This window comes from Amphiprion ocellaris, chromosome 18 (genome assembly GCF_022539595.1).
Source record: "Amphiprion ocellaris isolate individual 3 ecotype Okinawa chromosome 18, ASM2253959v1, whole genome shotgun sequence".
Lineage (NCBI taxonomy): Eukaryota > Metazoa > Chordata > Actinopteri > Pomacentridae > Amphiprion > Amphiprion ocellaris.
Window position 1 is genome coordinate 24174490 of NC_072783.1, and position 21549 is coordinate 24196038.

General features: G+C 41.2%; 1 protein-coding gene across 2 annotated transcripts; it reads left to right on the forward strand.

Moving 5' to 3' along the window:
• Positions 1 to 85: 85 nt before the first annotated feature.
• Positions 86 to 21283, forward strand: katnip (katanin interacting protein). Of its 2 annotated transcripts, XM_035957747.2 has the most exons (29): positions 86 to 197; positions 726 to 847; positions 2695 to 2783; positions 3087 to 3262; positions 3655 to 3767; positions 3886 to 3987; positions 4141 to 4290; positions 4538 to 4778; positions 4957 to 5088; positions 5230 to 5381; positions 6776 to 6900; positions 7184 to 7280; positions 7372 to 7581; positions 8232 to 8369; positions 9305 to 10166; positions 11016 to 11783; positions 11872 to 12080; positions 13720 to 13798; positions 13901 to 14078; positions 14192 to 14357; positions 14788 to 14954; positions 15055 to 15119; positions 16353 to 16463; positions 17708 to 17847; positions 17939 to 18040; positions 18129 to 18289; positions 19119 to 19145; positions 19474 to 19559; positions 19652 to 21283. In XM_035957747.2, exons 2-29 carry the CDS (start codon positions 809 to 811, stop codon positions 19708 to 19710), a joined length of 4944 nt encoding a protein of 1647 aa, XP_035813640.2. In that variant the 5' UTR covers positions 86 to 197; positions 726 to 808; the 3' UTR covers positions 19711 to 21283. The 2 variants fall into 2 exon arrangements, with proteins under 2 accessions (XP_035813640.2, XP_023147180.2); XM_023291412.3 differs by lacking the exon at positions 19119 to 19145.
• The last annotated feature ends 266 nt before the right edge of the window (positions 21284 to 21549 follow it).

Sequence of the window (21549 nt, forward strand, 5' to 3'; positions counted from 1 at the left end):
GAGGGTTGCTGGATGAGGGAGCAGGAGGCAGGCAGCGGACAGGCAGGGGGCGTGGCTTCCTCGGATGCGGCTCTTCCCATTGGTGGACAGCTATCCTGGTTACCAACCAACACAACGCACTAGGCACATGCGAAAACACAAAAAAAAATCGTTAATTTCAAAGCTAATGGCTATCAAAGTAGCGTTTCACACGGACTGTAAGTATTCTTTCTAATAGTCACCACACCCGGGGAGAAGTGTCTTCGAGAATTTGAAAGTGACACCCAGTTTTTGCGTCTTTTTTTGTGTGAAATAGTTACATGCTAACGAGTTAGCCTTCTCGGTTTGTTATTAGCGTAAGTGCTAGCCTACCTGAGCTATATGCTACATGCTGCTAACGTCAACCAATAACCTCAGGAGTTGAACAGCTAACTCCCAATAGCGCTAAAAATGACAAAAACAATATGCGTTAGCTTGCATGTAAGGTTAGCTTGTTAGCGTTTAATGCAATACAAATATGGCAAACGTTACCGTACCAATTCCCTGCAGGTTAACGGTATATTTAGCTATTTTAAATGACTTGTAACTGGTTTATACGGGATATTTAACGTTAAAGAGACGTCACATATCAGGTATTTGTTCTGCTGAATCGTCCACCGGGTGTGGCGACATTTTAAACGAACTGCATTCAGAGTAATTTAGGTTTCGTGTTACGGTTAACCTTGGGGTTCTCATGTGTCCCTCAGCAGGGGTGATCAAACACAGCACAGATTTCAGAGATTTGTTTGAAGAAACATCGGCCCGCGTCAAAAACATGGGATAGGGTCATATGAACAGCATCATCTGCAGCCACACGATGGATAACGAGGTGAGGTTTTATGTAACGGCTCATCTGCTCTGTCTGTAACCTCAGCTTTAAGTTCACATCTGATCATCTGTCATTTTACTTTACACATACACACACACACACATTCACAGGGCATTAACTGCAATAATGCATGCCATATTTTACAGCAGTGACTGAGCAATCACTCTGTGCCTCTATAAATCTGTCACTAACAACTATTTTTCTGTTCTTCCTTCAAATTTCTTTGCCTCTCTTCTGCTCCTGACATTGACAGATGCTGTAGCCTAGTTGACTTGTAGAAACTAAGTAAGAGCTTTGTGATTTCTTTTCTCGTCTTGCATGATGATTTTTTAAAAAATGGAATGGTATGAGCTGTAAGTAACTGTCATGCATGCAGACAACTGATGCTCCCTCCAAGACACACTTGCGTCTAATGTGCTTAATTCGCCATGGCCAGCATTTTAAAGCTTGAAGCAGGCAGACATCTGGTGTTTTAGTGAGGAGGATTTCATTTTAGTGGATTCCAGGGATCTATGAGCAAAGTGCATGTGAACAGGACTGGCTAAGGTGATATATGTAGTTTTACAGTTTTAAAAAAAAAAAATCATTGTTTTAAATGCAACATTTGTTAATCCATCCCTCAGCTATATGGCATCTTGAAGTGTGGTTTGAATTTTTGATGTGTCACATGTGTAGTCAATGCCAGTTTCTTTGAAAAAGATTGCAGAATGTACTAGCTCTCTTCCAGTTATTTTGCAGTCGCCTAATGAGTACAGGATAGGACCGGATTGTAAAGAAGAGCCTGAAATTGACATGGAAGTGTTGGACTTACTCCACGGGGATCTTGGCCCATGCTGAGTCAGTAGTGTCCCTCAGTTTATGCAGATTTTTCAGCAGTACCTCTTGCTGTGATCTTTATTCTGCCAGTTCATCTCAAAATTGAGAGTCTGCAGGCCTTTACAGTTTAGAAACCTTTGGAGATAAATATTATTGCAGTTCTGAAGTTGTAGTAGTAGCAGTATAATTAATCCAAATATTATCAAAATTACAATATAGGCTTGTGCAGTGTACAAATCATAGGAGTTGTATTTCTTGATAAAGGTAAAATGTGTTACAAAATAGTATCATAAATCAGTCATTGTGGTGCTGTGGAGTTGCTTTGGCCTATAAATCATAGTCTTCAGACATAAGGAAAAGTGCTTGTTTGGTTCAAACTGCAGCCCAATTGGCATAATCATTTTTATATTTTTCTCAGTTATAAAGAAAAAATACTATTCCCACTAAAATCTTGACTCATCGCAATTGCAGTATCTGTCAGAATCATCACAGTGTTATTATTTTTGCGTATTGTTCGGCCCTATTCAGCGGAGTTCATTTGACAAGCTTATAAATTGTTGCCCCACGATACAACTGTGTTTCACAGATAATCAGCTTTTACCAAAAAAAAAATACTCCCATTTTTCAACGTGACATGTTTCACCTAAAATCTGACACTCACTGAATGTTTTTTGATCTGATATTGTCCTTGAGGTTCTTGGACAGGCACATTTGATGCAACAGACCCTACCAAACTACAAGTTTGATTAATGGTGTTTTGCCTACATGTCATGTAACTTTAAAGAAGCAACTTGACACATTATAGGCCCTGTAGTGAAGCTTTACTTACACAAAACTGGAGGAGCAAACTGCTTGCATAAATGTTGTGATGCACAGAATAAAGTGGATATTGATTAAAGTATGTGAATATGAATACCTGTGCAAGAATGAGGTATATTATGACCGTTTGCTTTCCTCAAACAGCTGATGCAGGCATTTCTGACTCTTCATTGTGTGTGTGTGTGTGTTTACTGATGCATGTATTCTTGAAGGAGAACAAGACGAGCCAAGGAGAGAAGCTTGCTTCTGCTGTAGATGACACTCTGGATGAATATTTAATCGCCCTCCAGCACAAAAACAGGTGAAGTGTGAGCACAGGCTGCTGGGGAGAGACAGATTGGATTTCACAGGGGAGATACACAACTCCTCCATGACTTTCAGTGCTCCCTAATAGGAGCACAGATTGGTTTGGTTCCTTCCTTTGAGAGACAAGAATTTTGTGCTTGAAAGGTCGAAGCATGAAGGATGGAATAGCCTGAGAATGTGTGATTTCTGTTCTTTTGTGCATCTTAAATCCTTTCTCAGGCACGTTAAACCTGTAGTAGAGTTTATTCAAATTTGATTATATTTTCAAGAATAGTTATCGCTTGTCTTTGCTCTTCAGGATCTTAAAGCGCCTTAAAATCAAAGACCGCAGGGAGATTGAGTTGGAACAGCTTGAACAAGGTTTTTCAATTTATCTCAACGGAGCCAATGCTGAAGCCAGTAGAAAGCAGCCGAGGGGCTCCAACCACAAGTCTGTCTTCTCCCCACCTGCTTGGAGGCCTACACATACTGCAGGTACAATGCTGCTGCACCGTTCATGTGACGACCTCATTATTTTTCACCTTTGTTGTGCAGGAGGAAGTATTGTTCTTAAGTATTCAATCATGTTTATGCAGAAATCCAAGGTACCATCTTTACCCTAGTTCTTGTTGCTTCTGTCATCCCTAGACCATATGGAACACCAGCTAATAGCCACCACTCCTCAGCTGGTAGTTTGCGTGGCATGATCCCGTGCCCAGCCTCAGTGAATAAATGATAGTGACAGTTGTAGCTGGCAGCCTGTTTTTCTGTTCTTCTTCTATGTGCTGTGGACCATCTGCGCACGTGACTCTGTGTTCCTTCTCCTCTGAGGCAATGGTCTGCTGCACGCTGCTCATGTTCCTTTCTGTGCTGTGACTCATCGGCAGATGTCTGTCGAAGCGCCCACCAGTTAACTGAAGATAGTTGTAATCTGGAGCAGACTCACAAGAAGAGGAGCCAAACTGCCCCAGGAAAGGTCGAGAGGAAAGAATGGGTGAAGGTACAGGCTGTTAAGCATTTCATTTGATCCTTTCAAATTTTTGATTTTTCAACCAAAAATGACTATACTTGTATTAAAGTACACATATTTGCGTTTTCCTCGTCTGTAATGTATGCAGGGTCCTGTTAAAATTCGAACAAAGGATGGATCAAGTTTACAAATCTCCCCACAAAAGCGCTACTCTGAGGATTTTGAGCCCTATGAAAGTGTAGGCATGGAGGTACAGTGAAGACATAACAATGCCTACTAAGCCTGTGTGTGGGTGTTTTTATTTTTAGGGGAGGGGCTATGTGTCAGATACAGCTGTCTGTTCCACTTAGCATCTCTCTATCTCTGCCATTTCCCCTTTACTTAATCACCATGTTCCCTACAGAGCTCCAGTCCACGCTCACCTCGTAGTCCTCGCTGCTCGAGGGACCCCTGCAAGGTGTCACGCTCCTTCAGCTCCAGGCCTGAGAGTCAGGGAGGCCACGCAAACCAGGAGCACAGCGAGAAGGTTCTTCTCAACCTTGAGGAAGTGAAGGTGAGCCGATAAAAAAAATAATGCATGCATTTGTTTGATGTCACCTGGTCAGTGTGGCACGAGATGTAGTGAATGCTATAAATTAGTTTCACTCTACTAGGAGTGTGACAGTTCTTAGTGGTAGTCACACAAATCAAGAGGATGCTTAAACCGTCAGCAGACTTGTGTGTCTGTTTGTGCCGCCGACTGCTGAGACTGATGGCTGTGTGCATGGATGCGTGCATAAATGCTGACCTTTGTAAACTAGGTTTTGCGTCGGAGCCTGGAGGTTAGCATGCGACGGAGCAGCCGCGACTCAGCGGGGGAGGAGTCAGATGAGGAGTGGATAGAGGAGCAGATTGAGAGGGAGGAGAGCACTGAAAGTCTGGATGAACTGGGGTTGCCTCTCCCCTCCTCCAAGTCATCCTCCAACTCTCGGCCCAGCAGCTCCCATAGCCATTTCGACTCAGCAAACCTCATTGTCCTGGACTTTGGACCCTCACCTAAAGGTGGGTTAATATGCAGAGTTGTTATTGATTTTTAGGGTGAGTCAAGACTGGTTCCATCTCCTCCTTATCTGCCTCGTCAGCACTGACATAAGCAGCCTGTGTCTGTCAGCATGTGTGATGCAGATGAATAGATGCATCAAATCCTGATGGAAAATAATTTTTTCCTCCACTCTTTCAGGTCGTAAGATTGAACGTTCTCTGTCTGCAAAAAGGAAAGAAAGCATTGACACCTTTATACCCACCAAGCCTATGTTGGTGAGAAGCAAAACATTAGATAGACCGCCTTCACAAGAGAGCAGGGATGGTCAGAGTAAGTCTTTTACCTTTTTGAAAATGTACTTGATGCTCAGTGTTTACACTAAAAAATGATGAAACTATTGAAGAAATGTTTCTGCACGGGCTGGGTGGATGCATGTTTGTAGCTTAAAAAAACGTGTGCTTTTTGCTTAAGGACCGAGGAGTCGGGTGGAGGGACCCCTGTCAGCAGCCAGAAAGGCTTCTGTTGAGGAGCGAGACCCAGAGGAGGTTGCGTGCCGGGTGCGCCAGGCCATACAGAGGGAAAATGACCCCATGCAGAGTGCTGAGCTCTTCAGTCGCAACACAGTCTGTTTGACACACACTTCACTTCTCACATTTTCACTTAGCTTAGGCCATTGCTTACAAGCATGAACCTTTTTTCTTCTTGTTAGCAGCAGTTTCAATGCTAATCCAGAGCAGTTTATTATTACAACCTGGTACCTCTTCGCTGTAGCTCTGCACATGTACTGTGTAGGCTCTTGAATTTAATATAGTGATCCTTCTGACAGGGGTCTGGATGCAGACCTCCACTGTGAGGACAGAAAATATGTAGATTTGCTACCAGTTAAAACCACAAAAGAAGACAAAGTAGGCTTATAGTGTTTTTCAAAGTGGCTAAACTATATTATCTCACACTGTCTAACTGTTATGCTCCATACTCGTTCTTATGTTAAAATAGTGCCGTCAGTTTGTGTAAATGTTCATCAGAATTACTTTATGTCACATATTTAGTCAGGCTGTCTGTTGTGTGCAAGGTATTCTAATGTGTTTAGCGCGAGCTCATTAAGTTTTACGGTAGGTTTGGCTTTTATCTCTGCGTAGCTAATTGGCTGTTTATACCATTAGATATCTGCATTTCACCAAACCATTAGAAGCCCTTATACCTAGGCGTCATCTGTTGCTGCTGTAGGCATATACTGTTTTTTCAGTACCATAAGCACTACAAACAGTGTATCTACATTACTGCATTACAGACATTGACTTTGTGAGTCCTGTGAGTAATGACTTTAAGTTTTTTGGGGTTGCTTTAGTTTTACTATTCATTCATCCTAATACAGTTCAAAATAGACTAGCAACAGCAGTGATGATAATAGTAATATACTAAGAATTTATTCTTAGTAAACTGGTCCCTGGTGTATATTCAGAGGCAATGAATGTGGAAAGTATATTGTTATAACCAACCATTGCCACACTTTGTAACCTCTGACTTTACTTGTATGTAGCTTAAGTACTGGAGACCTACAAGTTCTTTAAAGTTAGCTCAGTTTTTTATGTACACATAATTTGCTAATTGGTTTGAAATACACTTGATCACAGTTAGTCTGTTGGTTAGACACTGCAGATCAAGTGTTGTATGAAAAGTGAAGGCTTCAGGTGAAGTTATGGCTGCAGACTGTTACGACAGTCAGTCACTGTGCTACATTTCACAGAATAAATCAGTGGCGCTTCATTAAAATGATAGGACAGTATGTTGATAAACTGACCAAAATCAGCCACATAACATTGTCATAATTAATAAGATACTAAAAAATGCTTAATGTCATTGACAGAATCACATATATTTTGGTGGCATTTCCTGTGCTCACACTGGAGCTCTGCAGCTGGACTGTCTTGATGTTTTAATGTGTTTGGCTTTCACATGAAGCTTGTACCAGAAGGTTATTTATCTGACTCTTTCATTTTGTTTGCTTTTCATCCAGGCCAATGGTCAGATCCAGGCCAGGGGACACCAGATGATGAATGGCTTAGTAACCCACAACACCCATGACAAGGATGAGAACAAAGTGTCTGTGGCCATGCAGAGAATCACACTCATGGGCCCCAGGTATACTGACATACAATGACCTTTAAACACACATATATGATTTCTCTAATGAGGGACAAAATGATACCTAGTGCCTGTTGTAATACTGTACATGCTTCAGTGTTGGACTACATCTAATTGTGTTTGAAACTGATAATGGAAATCCATGATGTGTACACCCATGACCTTGAAGAATTATTTATTGGTGTAGCTATCACAGTACAGAGCCATTGCTCACTACTAATACGAAGGTCAGGGACAACAGACAGCGCAGATGAGCTGAGAATGTTATCCTTCTGTTCAGGCAACAACAGAAATTGCTGAAAGCCTTGGAGAAACTTGATGCTGGACACAGCTACCACATTCCTCAGAGTGTCAAAACAGACTACAGCAAGCAACTGGTGAGTATGTGACACCGTCTCACAGATCAGGCCGATTAATCCCGATACTGCTGGGTGTGAAACTTATGAATGTCTTGTGTTGCTGTTGCAGAGAAGACAGTCCTCAGTAGAGGTCACCCCTGCACTGTATGTTACCATGGAGATTCTGTCGAACTGGGGGAACAGTTTGCAAGTCGGGCTGACTGAGTTGCAGTTCTTCTGCCTCAGAAACAAGAAGTTGTACGTGTCACCTCATGACCTAGACATCAGGAATGCTGACTACCCCGGGAATCTGGGGGCGCTTGTCAACGGAAAGGTGAAGGTGGGTTTGTGCTGCCTCAGCATCTTAATTCAATGATACCTGCCAAACAAACTAAATCTAAAATATATTTAATGTGCATCAACTGCTTGACTTGTTTTGGTGACATATTTTAATGTTTCTTTCATCTAATTTTAAATTTAAAAAATACAATAAGCCCGTGTCATGGAAGGTATTTTGACTTGTCAAAGCAGTGATGGCTCTGCTCCACACTAAAAAAAACATGATATATAATATGTTGTTCACAGTCACAGGTTTTTGTTATTTTTGTTACACATGTAAATTGACAGTTTGTTTCTATTTAATATTTCTATTTTGTATTACTTGTAATTTTATTAATACTTTCCTGCATTTATAACATACAGAAAAAATCATCAGTAAAATAAATTAATTCACTTAAGTTACAGTTACAGTTTCTTTAAAGTCCAGTAAGCCATGACAGCAAACAAGTATGTGCACTAACAAACCCCTGAAGCGGAAGCCCCAAAACTATCATTGATGTTAGTAATGAACCTGCTCTTTTATATCTTACTGCGGTGTGTAAGGCCAGTTACATAAAAACATTTAGACTTGTTCTTGACATTTGTGAATTCATGACTTTACTTCCAAGGACTAAGTAATAGCTGATTATTTCTATTTTCTTGGATTCACAGACCACCAAAGAGCGTCATATGTGGACGTGTCCATTCCACCCTCCCATCCAGCTTTACTTTATCGTCAGGAACACAGAGCGCTCCCCAGACTTTGGAATATCTTGCATCAAAATCTGGAACTACAACAGAAGCCTGAACGTGTGTGCTTTTTATATTTTTAAAATGTCAATACTAAGAAGATTAATTGTGAAATTACATTTGCTTAGCACAGGTGCAATCTGTTCCACGTGCTTTGATTTATCCCTCTGTGGAGTTCAGAGATTATTCATTCTGCTGTCTGCAGCTCACTGATGGATGGCGTACGCTTGTGTGCTGTCATTATAATAGTGGTTGACTGTATTTATGTGGTTACGTCAGGGGTGCGGTTATCTTTAAGCAGTGGTTGGCTGAGCTACCAGTCACTCTGTCCAAATGTGGAACAGTGAGAGATTAGCCCCAGAGGATTAGCGCAACGTGGGCTTCTGCCTCTCAGCTTTGCTGTTGTTCATAGAGGGGTACAAAGACCCCATCGAATCTTTTTCTAGTTTACTAAAACCATCAGCAATGACTTGATGTTTGTACTGGATGGTGAATAGGACATGTAACCTGTAAGGTAAGGAAAGATCTGTTGTTGGGACGTAGTTTCTGGGCTGAACTGGGTTTATAGTGGTTTACTGCCTAGACGCTTGAGCAGATTTGACTTGCTATCTGTGATAGCACTAATTACGGCTAGCTTGGAGAGCTCTCGTAAGACAAAAGGAAATTGTTCAATTGTATGTCTATGGAATTTTCCAAATACATTTTTTTGCACGTTATGCTCAGAGGAACTTTGCTTGAATTAGAAATATATATTTGTTCTCTATATGAAACGTCATTTAAAAACATGTTTCTGTTGTGCAGTTTAACCCTTAACACTTTTTGTCTGATTTTATATCTTAAATAAAATGTTTGAGGTTTCTTTTGTGTGAATTTCAAATGTTAAAATCTTAATTATTTTGGCATAAATTTCTGCTGTAAGTCAAATGCTTTGCAAATTGTTCAGCATCACTATAAGTGCAGGGTGCCAGTAAACTCAACCTCTGTTTGTTTTACAGGAGCTTGACATAGGTGCACGGCATATAAAGCTGTACCTCAACAGCACATTGGTGTTTGAAGGCGAGCTGGAGAAGGGCTGTGGCAACCAAGTCTTTGACTACAGCACCACAGTTGATCTCCAGGATTTCCACCTCTCAGACTCGGTGTTTTCCAGCCCTGTGTCTTCAGGACATAATCTACGGGGTGCAAGCCCCCATCGCTATGAGGACAGGAAGGGTGGAGAGGGCAGCAGTAGCACCCAGCGATACCAGAATTCAAATACACTGTCAGACACAGCAGGTCAGAGTATGATAGACATGCAGGAAAAATCACATACACCACTACCACCCATCGCTTCTTCAGTGGGTGCTTCATCGTCCGCTCGTCGCTCCTCCACACAGAGAAACTCTTTTGACCTGTCCGCCTCAGAAGAGCCCCACTCCCTCAGGCAGCAGGTCGAGCAGCCGGCACCTATGGAGCACACAGTCACCACCCAGCCAGCTTCCTCACGGGTTGCACCCCAGTGGCTGCAGCCCCTGAACAGAGGCGCCCCAGAGGGCTGTGAGTCCAGCAGGGAGAGGCCCCGGTGGCTGGTTCCTCAGCAGTCTGCAGACCCCAAACCGCCATCATCTTCGTCATCTTCTATGCTCCCGGAACTGCCGTGCAACCCAGGCAGGGTGTGCAGAGGAGGGGAGAGGACGACAAATGGAGTTCAGTGGAAGGCTGACTCTTTAGACCTGAGCTGCGACCTGCTGGAGGAAATCGGGGAGCAAAAGCCAGACAGACCCATCAGTGGACGCAGGAGCTCATTCAGAAACCCTGCTGTCACTGCCAGGCAGACAGAGGAACAACACCTCAGAGCTACAGCACTGACAAACACTGGTAAGCACTGCTAATTCTTCGCAATGTTATAATACTGCAACAGTGTTACTATTGCAGTATTACTATTACTATTTACTCTGATGGTTATTTTCCTGCTCTCTTCCACATAAAATATATCAGGCTGTTCACAGGCTAGCACACCTCTAAATGTAATATTAGAACCTATTAAAATAATAATACATCTATTCTTTAACTTTATCAGGAATCCTCAAAGAAGGAATCAAGAAATACAAATAAATCATTGTAGTTGGATTCTTCTCCTATGTTGCTGTTTGTTCAGCTTCAGTGAGTCATGTGGTTTAGATACCTAATAGGATAACTAATGCAAGTATTATGACAAAGGAAGTTAATTCATCAAAAATGCAAAGATACACGCCCTGCATTTTGGAGAGTATGACACTGAGTGTGAATGTAAATTTGGTTTGTTCACCCTACTGTTTTTATTAATTTGTTTTAAGACAGTCATCACATGACTGTGTGTTAATGAGGTGAAGCTGTAGCATTGTGTGATGCATGTCACTGGATTTATTAAACAATGAAAGAGCTATTGCTCATATAATTGCATTTACTAGAATTCTTATTTGTACCTTAACGATCAGCCATGTCTATCATTCAGACAGTTGTGTGGTGTAATCCTTGTCATTCTTTCTGCAACTGATTAAATGTTGTTTTCATTTCTCCATGTTGTTTCTGTACATATATAATGCAATATTTTACTTAGATACAAATCTATTTTTTTTTGTCTTGTGTTCCATATTTGATGATGATTTTAAAGGCAGTTACAATCATATTTTTTTTCTTTCTTTGGTTTGGTAATACTTCATAGTCTAATGTTTGTGTATTCTCCAGAGGAACCGATGTCTTTGGTGAACACCAGCAGGAGGCAGTCCAGTTCTCGAGCCCAGCTGCACAGTCAGCAGGATGACACCCTCATGGAGTCCTGGGACTCTCTCACTAAGTTCAACCAGTGTCAGCGTGGACGCATCTCCAACATGGGCTTCGAAGGTGACATCTTCGATGAGTTCCTCCAGCGGCAGGGCCGTGGTCCACCCACAGTCCCAGTCAACCCCTCCACAGCGCCTAGGAGCCCACTATCCTCCCTGAACACCCAGGGGACACTGTGTGAAGGCGCTGATGATGATCCATCAATGGAGAGGGAAGATGAGTTTGAGATCCCAGTGCTGCCACAGGGCCAAAGGCTGGTAATCAACATCCTGTCTACCTGGGGGGATCGTCACTATGTGGGCCTCAACGGTCTGGAGGTGTTCAGCTCTAGTGGAGAGCCTCTTCGGCCTGCTCATATCCTCGCCGACCCTCCAGACATCAACATTCTCCCAGCATACGGCAAAGATCCCCGCGTGGTCACCAACCTAATCGATGGCATTAATCGCACTCAGGATGACATGCATCTTTGGCTAGCCCCATTCACTCCTGGTCGAAGTCACACCGTCTTCCTGGACTTTGGCACTCCCTGCCAGGTGGCCATGATACGCGTATGGAACTACAACAAGTCACGCATCCACTCATTCAGAGGTGTGAAAGAGGTGGAAATGATGCTGGATGGAAGGTGTATCTTCAGGGGAGAGATTGCCAAGGCCTCTGGGACCCTTTCTGGAGGTATTTCATCAGAACTACCTCACAAGGTTTGGTTCTCTGTTCTGCGTTACTTTTGTTTTTTGTTAAACTCGGTCTGTTGTCACTTTAGGGCTGGACCAGTTTGGGGACACTATCCTTTTCACCACTGACGATGAAATTCTGGAGGCCATGTCTCGCTATGATGAAACCTTCCTTAGTGAAGGTGATGGTCCTCAGAACTTGGTGTGTGAGGAGGAGCTGCAGAGGCCACGCACCGCTGATGGAGAAGGGGAGGAAAGACCTTTCACACAGGCTGGTTTCAGAGAGGAAGACCTCGCTGTAAGTATAACTCTTCTCATCAATAAGGGAAGGTTTTCATGTTTTCAGTTTTTCTGTGTTTTCATGAACATCATGCCAAAGTCAAGTACTTGTAAATGTACACTCCCCTCCAAAAGTATTGGAACAGTGAGGCCGATCCTTTATTTTTGCTGTAGGAACATTTGAGTTTGACATCAAAAGATGAATATGAGACAAGGGATCAACATTATTATCAGTTCTTAGTTCCAGGTATTTACATCTGGATCTGATACACAACTTAGAAGATAGCATTATTTGTAACTGAACACCAAATTTTTAGGTGAGCAAAAGTATTGGAACAGATAGACTTAAAATAGATTAAAATGAATAAGACTTAATATTCATTATCTTGCTGCATGATGAAGGATCTCCCAAACAGTTTGGTGGCATCTTTCTTTAAATTGTCAGACAAGATGTTTCTGTAGACTTCTGACTTCATTTTGCTGCTGCCATCATGTGTTACATCATCAATGAAGACTAATGAGCCCATCCCAGAAGAAGCCATGCAAGCCCAAACCATGATATTACCTACACTGTGTTTCACAGATGAGCTTGTATGTTGGGGATCTTGAGCAGATCCTTTCTTTCTCCAAACTTTAGCCTTTACATCATTTTGGTAAAGGTTCATCTTTGTCTCATCAGTCCATAAAACTTTGTCCTACAATTTTTGAGGCTCATCTCTGTACGTTGTGGCAAATTCCAGCCTGCCCTTCGTATTGATCTTGCTAATGAGTGGTTTGTATCTTCTGGTGTAGCCTCTGTACTTTTGTTCATGAAGTCTTCTGTGAACAGTAGATTGTGATACCATCACTGTAAGGTCTTTCTTTACAGCTGTAAACTTCTGCTGTTTTCTTTGGTCTACTCGTTCGACATCTGTTGCTCAGTACATCAGTGGTGTCTTCCTTCTTCAGGACATTCCAAATGGTTGTACTGGCTATGGCCAATGTTTGTGCAATGGCTCTGATTGATTTTCCATCTTCTCCCAGCTTCACAATTGCTTGTTTTTCACGCATAGACAGTTCTCTGGTTTTCATGTTGGTTACACCTCTACCGATAGATGCAGTCTGCACAGGCCACACCCAAATCTGAAGCTGAACATAGACACTGAGCACTGTTTATTGTCTGAATAATCAGTGTAGTAGGACACACCAGGGCGACAAAACACACGTCAGTCACATGTCACAATACTTTTGCTCACATGAAAAATGGGTGGGTTCAAACAAAAGGTGCTGTCTTCTAAGTTATGCGTCAGATTCCGATGTAAATACCTGGAAATAAAAGCTGAAATGTTGATCTCTTGTCTCACATTCATCATTTGATGTCAAACTCAAATATTTTCAATCTACAGCAAAAATAAAGGAATTGGCCTCACCGTTCCAATACTTTTGGAGGGGAGTGTTTCTTACTCCAGACCTTGACTGATATCTAACCAAACAAAGCTCAGTCCACTCAATCCGTCAATTCTGCAAGATATATTGTACCATTTCATTGTGTGAGACCCAAGTGGTCACAGCATTACTGAGTAATGACAGTTTAATGGTTATCAAGAGTAAATCAGCTACACCATCAGCAGCACAATTTCATATAGCGATGCCTTAAATGTGTCCTTATGTCTTTTTAGCTGAAACTTCAACTCAACCCTACAGTGAGCCAATCTCAGGAGAATTTGGACGTCATTCCTGGGATGTATACTGGAAAGTGTGAGTACAACAATCATGACTTCTCACCACGTCAACTTTTCTTTTTTGCTTTCTGTTTTGGATACTTTTGGATACTGCAGTAACTGTCTTCTTTCATCACAGACCTTAGACTGGAACTGGTCTTGACTTGGGGCGACTCCCATTACATGGGCCTGACAGGACTGGAGGTGGTTGGGAAGGATGGAGAGAGTTTACCTTTAGACCTTAGTATGATGGCTGCTTCACCTAGAGACCTCAACGACCTTCCTGAATATGGACATGACCTGCGCACACTTGATAAGTATGTCTGACACTAAATGTAGTATTCCCTCTAATATCACAATCAAAATCCAGACTTAGATCATATCAACACTGTGATTGGTGCTGTCCTATGTGTCTGCTTTCTTCAACCAGGCTCATAGACGGCCACAACATCACCACTGACGACCAGTACATGTGGCTGATTCCTTTCTCCTATGGAGAACCCCATATCTTGAACATTTCCTTCAGCAAGGCCCAAACCATCGCCGGGCTCCGCATATGGAACTACAATAAGTCTCCTGAAGACTCTTACAGAGGGGTGAGGCACTTTTCTGCTGGCCTCAAACCATATTTGTTGATGGTGGAGTTGTTACATAAAAATATAGTTTCTTTAAAATAATAGCAGAAAAAAATATATAATATAGTACTGTGCATAATCATTTGTGAAACAACAAAACATGTTGAAGTACATTAGAGTGTCAGTTCCTTTAGGTGAGCCAGAGATCAGTTGATGTTTATGGACAGTTTAAATGTCAGAGTAGAAATCATCAGATCAAAACATAATTAAAAACTGATTCTTATGTATATAAATGAACACCAAAAGCATGAAAACACGTCTGAAACATCACACAGTTCACACTTAAAATGTGATGATGCTTGTATTTGAGGCATGTATTAGTTGTTGTTAGCTTTACATTTAACATCTGTGTGCATCATGTAAAATGTGCAAATCTGTACATTTGGTTTAGGTGAAAGTGATCCATTTGTTCATGGATGATGTTGCCATCTCCCCAACGGAAGGATTCCTGATCAGGAAAGGACCAGGCAATTGTCACTTTGACTTTGCCCAGGAAATCCTCTTTGTCGACTTCCTTCAGACGCCCACTGATAACAAGAGTAACGAAGATTATCACAGGTGGAAACCAGAGTTTGATTTACTGCATAAGTTGCTATTTCATAAGAAAATGTAAAAAAAAAAATCTTGCTAATTTGCAATTTTGTTGTTTGCAATTCAGAGGAAGCTCTAAGAAACAAGAACAAGCCAGCATGGACTATGAAGCTCCCATCATGCCTTGTGGATGTATCCTTTGATACACTGATTAAGCACGCACATGGTTTACACAGCAGTGTGTATTGGTCCCGACTGCATTATTAGTGATAAAAAAATGTTTGGACATTTGTAAATACACGTATCGGATTTGAGGTCAGTAAACATCAAATTATTTGCATCAGTTGCTTTGGTAACAACATAGGCATACACATGCTCACTAACAGGTTTTTTAAATACAAAGCCAAAACAACAGACTGGAGGGGATGTAGAGATGTATCTGTTTCATTTCAGTGCATAGTAATATTAAGCAATAATGCAGAAGGCTTCCAAACACCAAGCACTATCAGTCACTGATTTGGTTGCCCCTGTATCTGCAGCTACGTTTCATGTAACTGTCAGTGGCTGAGAGGGAAACAATTCTGTGATTGAAACACAACATCACCATCATACGCTTTTGTTGCAGTTTTGGTGTCGTGACAAAAGGTCGGTCCATCGTTTAGACACAGTGTCACACTATTTAACAGGGTTGGCCATCAAGAACCATTTCAAACTTGGAGCCAGTTCCAAACGTGACATTCTAAATGAATCATGAATAAAGTTAAATTGCAACAAAACACTTTACAAGGACAGGATTGGACTCTGCTATCGTTACAGTAAAGTATCTGTTGTTTCGATTTATTCGTAATAAGTAACTTTTCTGTAACTGAGGAGTGCAGGAAGATGTCATAGTAACAGAAACAAAGAATATTTATTTATCAATTATCTGTGACTGCAATAATGTACTGGTTCTCTGACCTATCAGGAAAGTCTCATTTCCTACAACAAACCCACTGGTCTACATCACCACCATCCTTAAAGGTGATGTGCAGTCAGGCTGTGGGTATGCTAACGTCACCTGTTCACAAACATGAAATTATATTAACACATAATTGAGTGTTTGTTTACCTTGATTTACAAAGATGGGCAGTGATAGAGCGGCTACTGAGATTCTTCACTTAATCAGTATACTACACTGTAGAAGTCCTGCAGTAAAAATGTTACTTAAAGTAAATGTATGTTAGTATAATCAGGAAATACACTTTTGGTAGTAAAAGAATTCAAGTCAATGCAGAAAGTTGATTTTCTTTTGTTTGCTTTTGCTTTTTTCTTTATGAGTTTGGTGCATCCAGTCAGATTTTTTTCTATAACATTGTGACTTGTGTGATATGTGGCATGTGATATATAATGCTCTGTACTGTATATTCCTTAACCTTCACCTGTCAGTCATCTTTCAGCTGCAGCTGTTAACAACCTGGGGAGACCCGTACTACATCGGTCTGAATGGCCTTGAGTTTTACAACCAGAACCATGAGAGGATCAATCTCAGTGACAACAGTATCCTTTCTAATGAGTCAGTCAGAATTCTTCACAATCCTGCACTCTCTTCGCTCACTGAAATATATATTCTTTTGCCTTTTATGTGGTCAGCTGTTTGCTTGGTTAAAAAATTGTGTCGTGAATCTGTCAGTGCAGATTACTAAATGTTAACATCACAAAACTTTCACCCTGATACCATCAGGGATTATTGTGTTCTGGTCTCACACTAACACTAATCGAATTGAGACGCTATAAAAACTGATTCTAAAGACAAATTTATTGATAATTTCTATCTTTGTCATGTCAGTGCCAACAAAAATGTTGCAAAAAGGCAAAGTGAAATCATATTCTCAATTTATTGACAATACTTAACAAAACTAATATTTAGTGTTGTTAGTTACATATGTGCATTTCCTACTATTACAGCTCAAAATGTTTAAATCAGATAACCATGTGGCTTTAATTGTTATCTGGTTTGTAGAATTACAACTCCATAACAGTTTTTTAAATCTGAAGAAATCAGAAATTAAAATATTTGTGCACTGAAGTATTTTAACACTGAAGTCAAGTAATATTATTGAGCCAAATTAGCTGCCAGGATTTATTTATTTATTTGTTTTTGCTTGTGAAAGACTACAGCACAACCTTGTTAAAATGTTTCCTCACCTAGCGCTGATTTCACAGAATGTGCTTGCTATTGACCACAGCATGTGAAAGAGACATTTCCTTTTCCGAATATGTGATTCCAGAACGTAAAGCCCAACTTGAAACCGTGACTGTGGGCGATGATCTTTTACTGCACAGCAGCCTCAAGGGCTGTTCAATGTCGGCATAGTTAGTAGCAACATAATTGGTGATTGATTCTGCCAAATAGACTAAAATTGGAGTTTGTGTTTCTACATGCTTCAAGTGCACATTAAAATAAAGCGCCTTTAATGTGTTAAATCACAGATCAAGTTATGTTTATATTAACAGGTTCAAACAAGTTCAGGTTTAACTTGGAGATATTAGCAGGTAACAGATGAGTTCTGGTAAAAAAGCTTTGCAGGTGCAGGTTTGCAGAACTGGACCTGTGCAAGACTCTGCTCCATAATATTTTTATGAGTTGCTGTAACTGCTATGAAGCCATTCCTATCCCAATGAAATCTAGAAAAAAGTTGCATATAGTGAGTCAATGATGGTAAATGAATAGCGGCTGTTGTACAAGTAATAATGTATTAAGAACATATGCTCTCTTAAGTCCTCAACATTCTGTCCACCAGACATTGCAGCTTTTCCAGACAGTGTTAATGTGCTGGATAATGTGAGTGGTGATGTGAGGACTCCCGATAAATTAATAGACGGAGTCAACAGTACCCACGATGGAAGACACATGTGGTTAGCGCCGGTGCTACCCGGACTGGTGAGGAAGTGTGTGTGACAGAGAAAGTGGACACAAGTTAGCAGATGAAATTCTGCAGTGGAATTGAGTGTCTCGTCCTGTTTCCTTGTAGGTGAACCGTGTGTACGTCATCTTTGATCAGCCAGTGACGGTGTCAATGATCAAGCTATGGAACTATTCAAAGACACCTCAGAGAGGAGTGAAAGAGTTTGGGGTAAGCCGTTCTTTGTCTGCTGTGAGTTTGGCAATCACTCTTTGTTTTACATGTGGATCTCAAGCTGCATGTCTCTCTGTGTATACAGCTGCTGGTGGATGACCTCCTGGTGTATAACGGCATTTTGGACAGTGTGAGCCACGTGGCACGAGGCATCCTGCCCACCTGTGAGCCAGTGGTGCCCTACCACACCATCCTGTTCACTGACAATGTCTACATTGCACACCGTGAGAGGAACACCGTCATCAGGTACCTCAGATTTTATACAGGGTTTCTGCAGGGCATTAAAAAGCATTAATAGTCATTACATTGATTTTGCAAAAATTAAAGCCTTAAATGGCATTAAAAATCATTAAATTTGATTCTCAGTGCTGTTAAAGATTCTTTCTGCAGTTTTCAAGAAAAACATTTGATAATAATGATATATAATTATAGACTGCAATTGGTCAGATATGTAGATCTGCATTAACATGCCGAAGCATTGCGATAATTGCTCCGGCCGGTCGGGTACAATTGCCAAAAATTGCATGTTTGGAAAGTGGAGGAGAACTCGGAAATGGGGAAATGCAAATTCCAGCAAAAATGGCTAGAAAATGTGGATTTCAGAGAATGACTGCAGCCCTTGGGTGGTCAGGGGTGGTTTCCGGATTCAGAAATAGTGAAATGAGGGGACAGTTGTATAGAAAAATCATCTTTTACAAAAAAAAAAACCATGTAATTTGTTGAGTTCACGGTCATGGCATTAAAATTTTTACAGTCTAGCATTAAAATGGCATTAAAAAGCATTAAATTTGACTGGCTGATTTCTGCAGAAACCCTGTTATAGACGTGGTCTTGAGTGGCTGATTGCTGCATGGCCAAATGCACATTGTCTTTGCAGTTTGCCTGATCTATAAAGTTAGGGGTCAAAGGCTTTTAGATGGAGAACTCACGTGTGAAGAAACTGTGAATTTTGCCAAGAAAGCTGTTGATTTGTAGACAATCCAATATAAAGAAACTGATTCATTGAAAAAGTAGGTTAGGTTAAACCCCACTGCCCCAGTTGTTTTGAACAGAGTTGTACTTTTCTCCACTTCAGCCCTCGTGGCAGCAGACACCACCAACAGTGAGTAACTGAGCTGTGAAAGCCCCGTGTCAGCACCTCCCTGTGGTCAAACCCTGTATTGAAGATTCCTCCAGTGCCCTCAAATGTCCCTCAGTCATCCCACACCCTCCTTACCACGCATTTAACTTGTGATTCCCCAATCTCTCCTTTGTCCCTTTCTCTCTTCTTTGTTACCTCTCTAGCTCCATTTTGGGCCTTAAGGCCAGGACCTACTGGCTTCAAGCTTTATCAACCCTCCATTTTGTGTCTTGTTCCCTTTTTCAGTTTCCCACAGGCGCCACAGATATACTTTATTCTGCTGTGTCTTCCTGTTCTTGCTGTTTTGCAGTAACTATGTAGAGGATCAGGATGTGAAGATGACCAACGAGAATCAGATAGTTCATCACAACAAGAAGAAGCAGACAGCAGATCCAGGTGAATCAAAGACACAATGGGATGAATTATTACAATGTGACTTTTATACTAGTTTAAAAATATTAACTTTTATCCGTTCTCCCCCAATTTAGCTCTCCGGCCTAAAACCTGCATGACCGATGGTGGGAAACATGGAAAGAGGAGGTACTGAGTGACGAACTGACTGACACAGATTCAGTGTTTATACAGAGAGAGCAGGACTGAGGCGGGGAACCTTTGGCTGATTGTTTCATTCCACTTTTTTGGTGTGAAGACCTCCTTCACAATGAGTCCCAGAACAGCCTTGATTTGTAATGACACCGTGTCTGTGGTTCACATGGTTTCACCCTGAGGAGGACTGAGCTTGTACACTGGATGTGCCCACACTCACACACGAACATAGACCCACAGGATTCCACTTTATGGTTGGATTATTCCCCTTTCCTTAGCTGTGAAAACACACCCGCAGACACACGTTTTCTTCGACGTGTACTGTACAGCTGCCCTGGTCGTCCCTCTCACAGTGCCAGGAGAAACCTGCAAGGCTGCGTTCTGTCAGCCCTTTTATTGTGCCTAGTACTAAACACTATATCTGTGGCTGCTACTTGTGACTTTTGTGCTGCATATTCTAATGCTGCTTGTGGCGTGTTAATACTCAAACAAAAAAGGAAGGAAAAAAAAAAGCTCCATGACCAGTTGAACACACTCTCACATCAGGATGTGGTCGATGCAACATTTGCTAATGAATTTATTCACCGATGAGCCTGGAAGATCGGCTCTTGACCTAATGAAAACTGACACTCCCACCAGTGCACCAACCAATCGCTATGCTATGCAGTCACTAATTTATATCTATTCATGATTTATATCTGTTGGCTAATATATTTCAAAGTTAAATGGTTTTCCTCGGGGGAAGTGCTTTCAGAGAGGTTTTCACTTTCGGAACATTTATATCAATGGCTAATGTGATGATTAAAAAAGTGCAGATTTTCCTACATTTAAACTTATTGTCAGAACTGAAGCTGTATAAAGCTTTGCAGTAACATTTATTTGGCTTCGCAAATTTAGGTCAGTATGTGTTTTCAGCTTAGCATCAGGTCGAAAAAGCGTGTTTGCAATCCAAGTGACCTTTATTGAAGTTGCTTTGTTCCTGAGGTAGAATTCTGGAGGCAAACACTCCTCGAGCAGTTTGAGTAATTTGACTGAAAACAGGAAACATTTTCCATTTTAGATTCTGAGTAGATAACGGGCAACTTCTAATATGCAAATACTTTAAACTTACCTCAAACTGAGAAGAATGGTATTTAAAAAGGGATAAATGTGGTTCTACCTTCACTATAGTACTCGGTAGTTGGTGTTGTACTTTTCTTTCATTGGATATTTACTGTACTAACTTGTTGCATGGGACAGTTTCCTCAGCATTAGCTGTTCTTATCTTAAATACTTTTGTTTGGAGGAGTTTTTACTGCTTCATTGAGCCCTGGTATAAACTATTTCACACTCCTTACAGTTGGGGAGTAATTGTATATGAAAATGCAGTTTTATGTATTTAATTTCAGGATGTCCAGCAGCAACAATAGTCATTACTCTGTGTCGCAGTTCTGATCTGTGGGGCGGTGGCTATTATTGTACGCGTGACATTTAGTGTTTTGAAATATTTAATTATTTTTCTAATCTTGATTAAATCTGTATATTTGATGTAGGCTTATTTGAATGAATAAAATTTAAAAAAAATATTTATCTTCAATCAGTTTTGTGAAAAATGTCAACTTGTTTGTTTTTTGTAGGGTTTTTTTTTAGCGTCTGGATTGACCAACATAAAGGCGTGAGGCCCGCAGAGCTGCTCAACAGATAAAAATGTCCCTGTCCTTCTGTGCCACAGGTCTGTATGTTCAGACTTCCACATCCCCCCATGATCTCACATACTTCTGATGTGGCTGACAAAGAGTATCTATTAATATTCTCTGGTGGGATGAACAGGATACCATCCATCCATCGATCAGCTGTACCG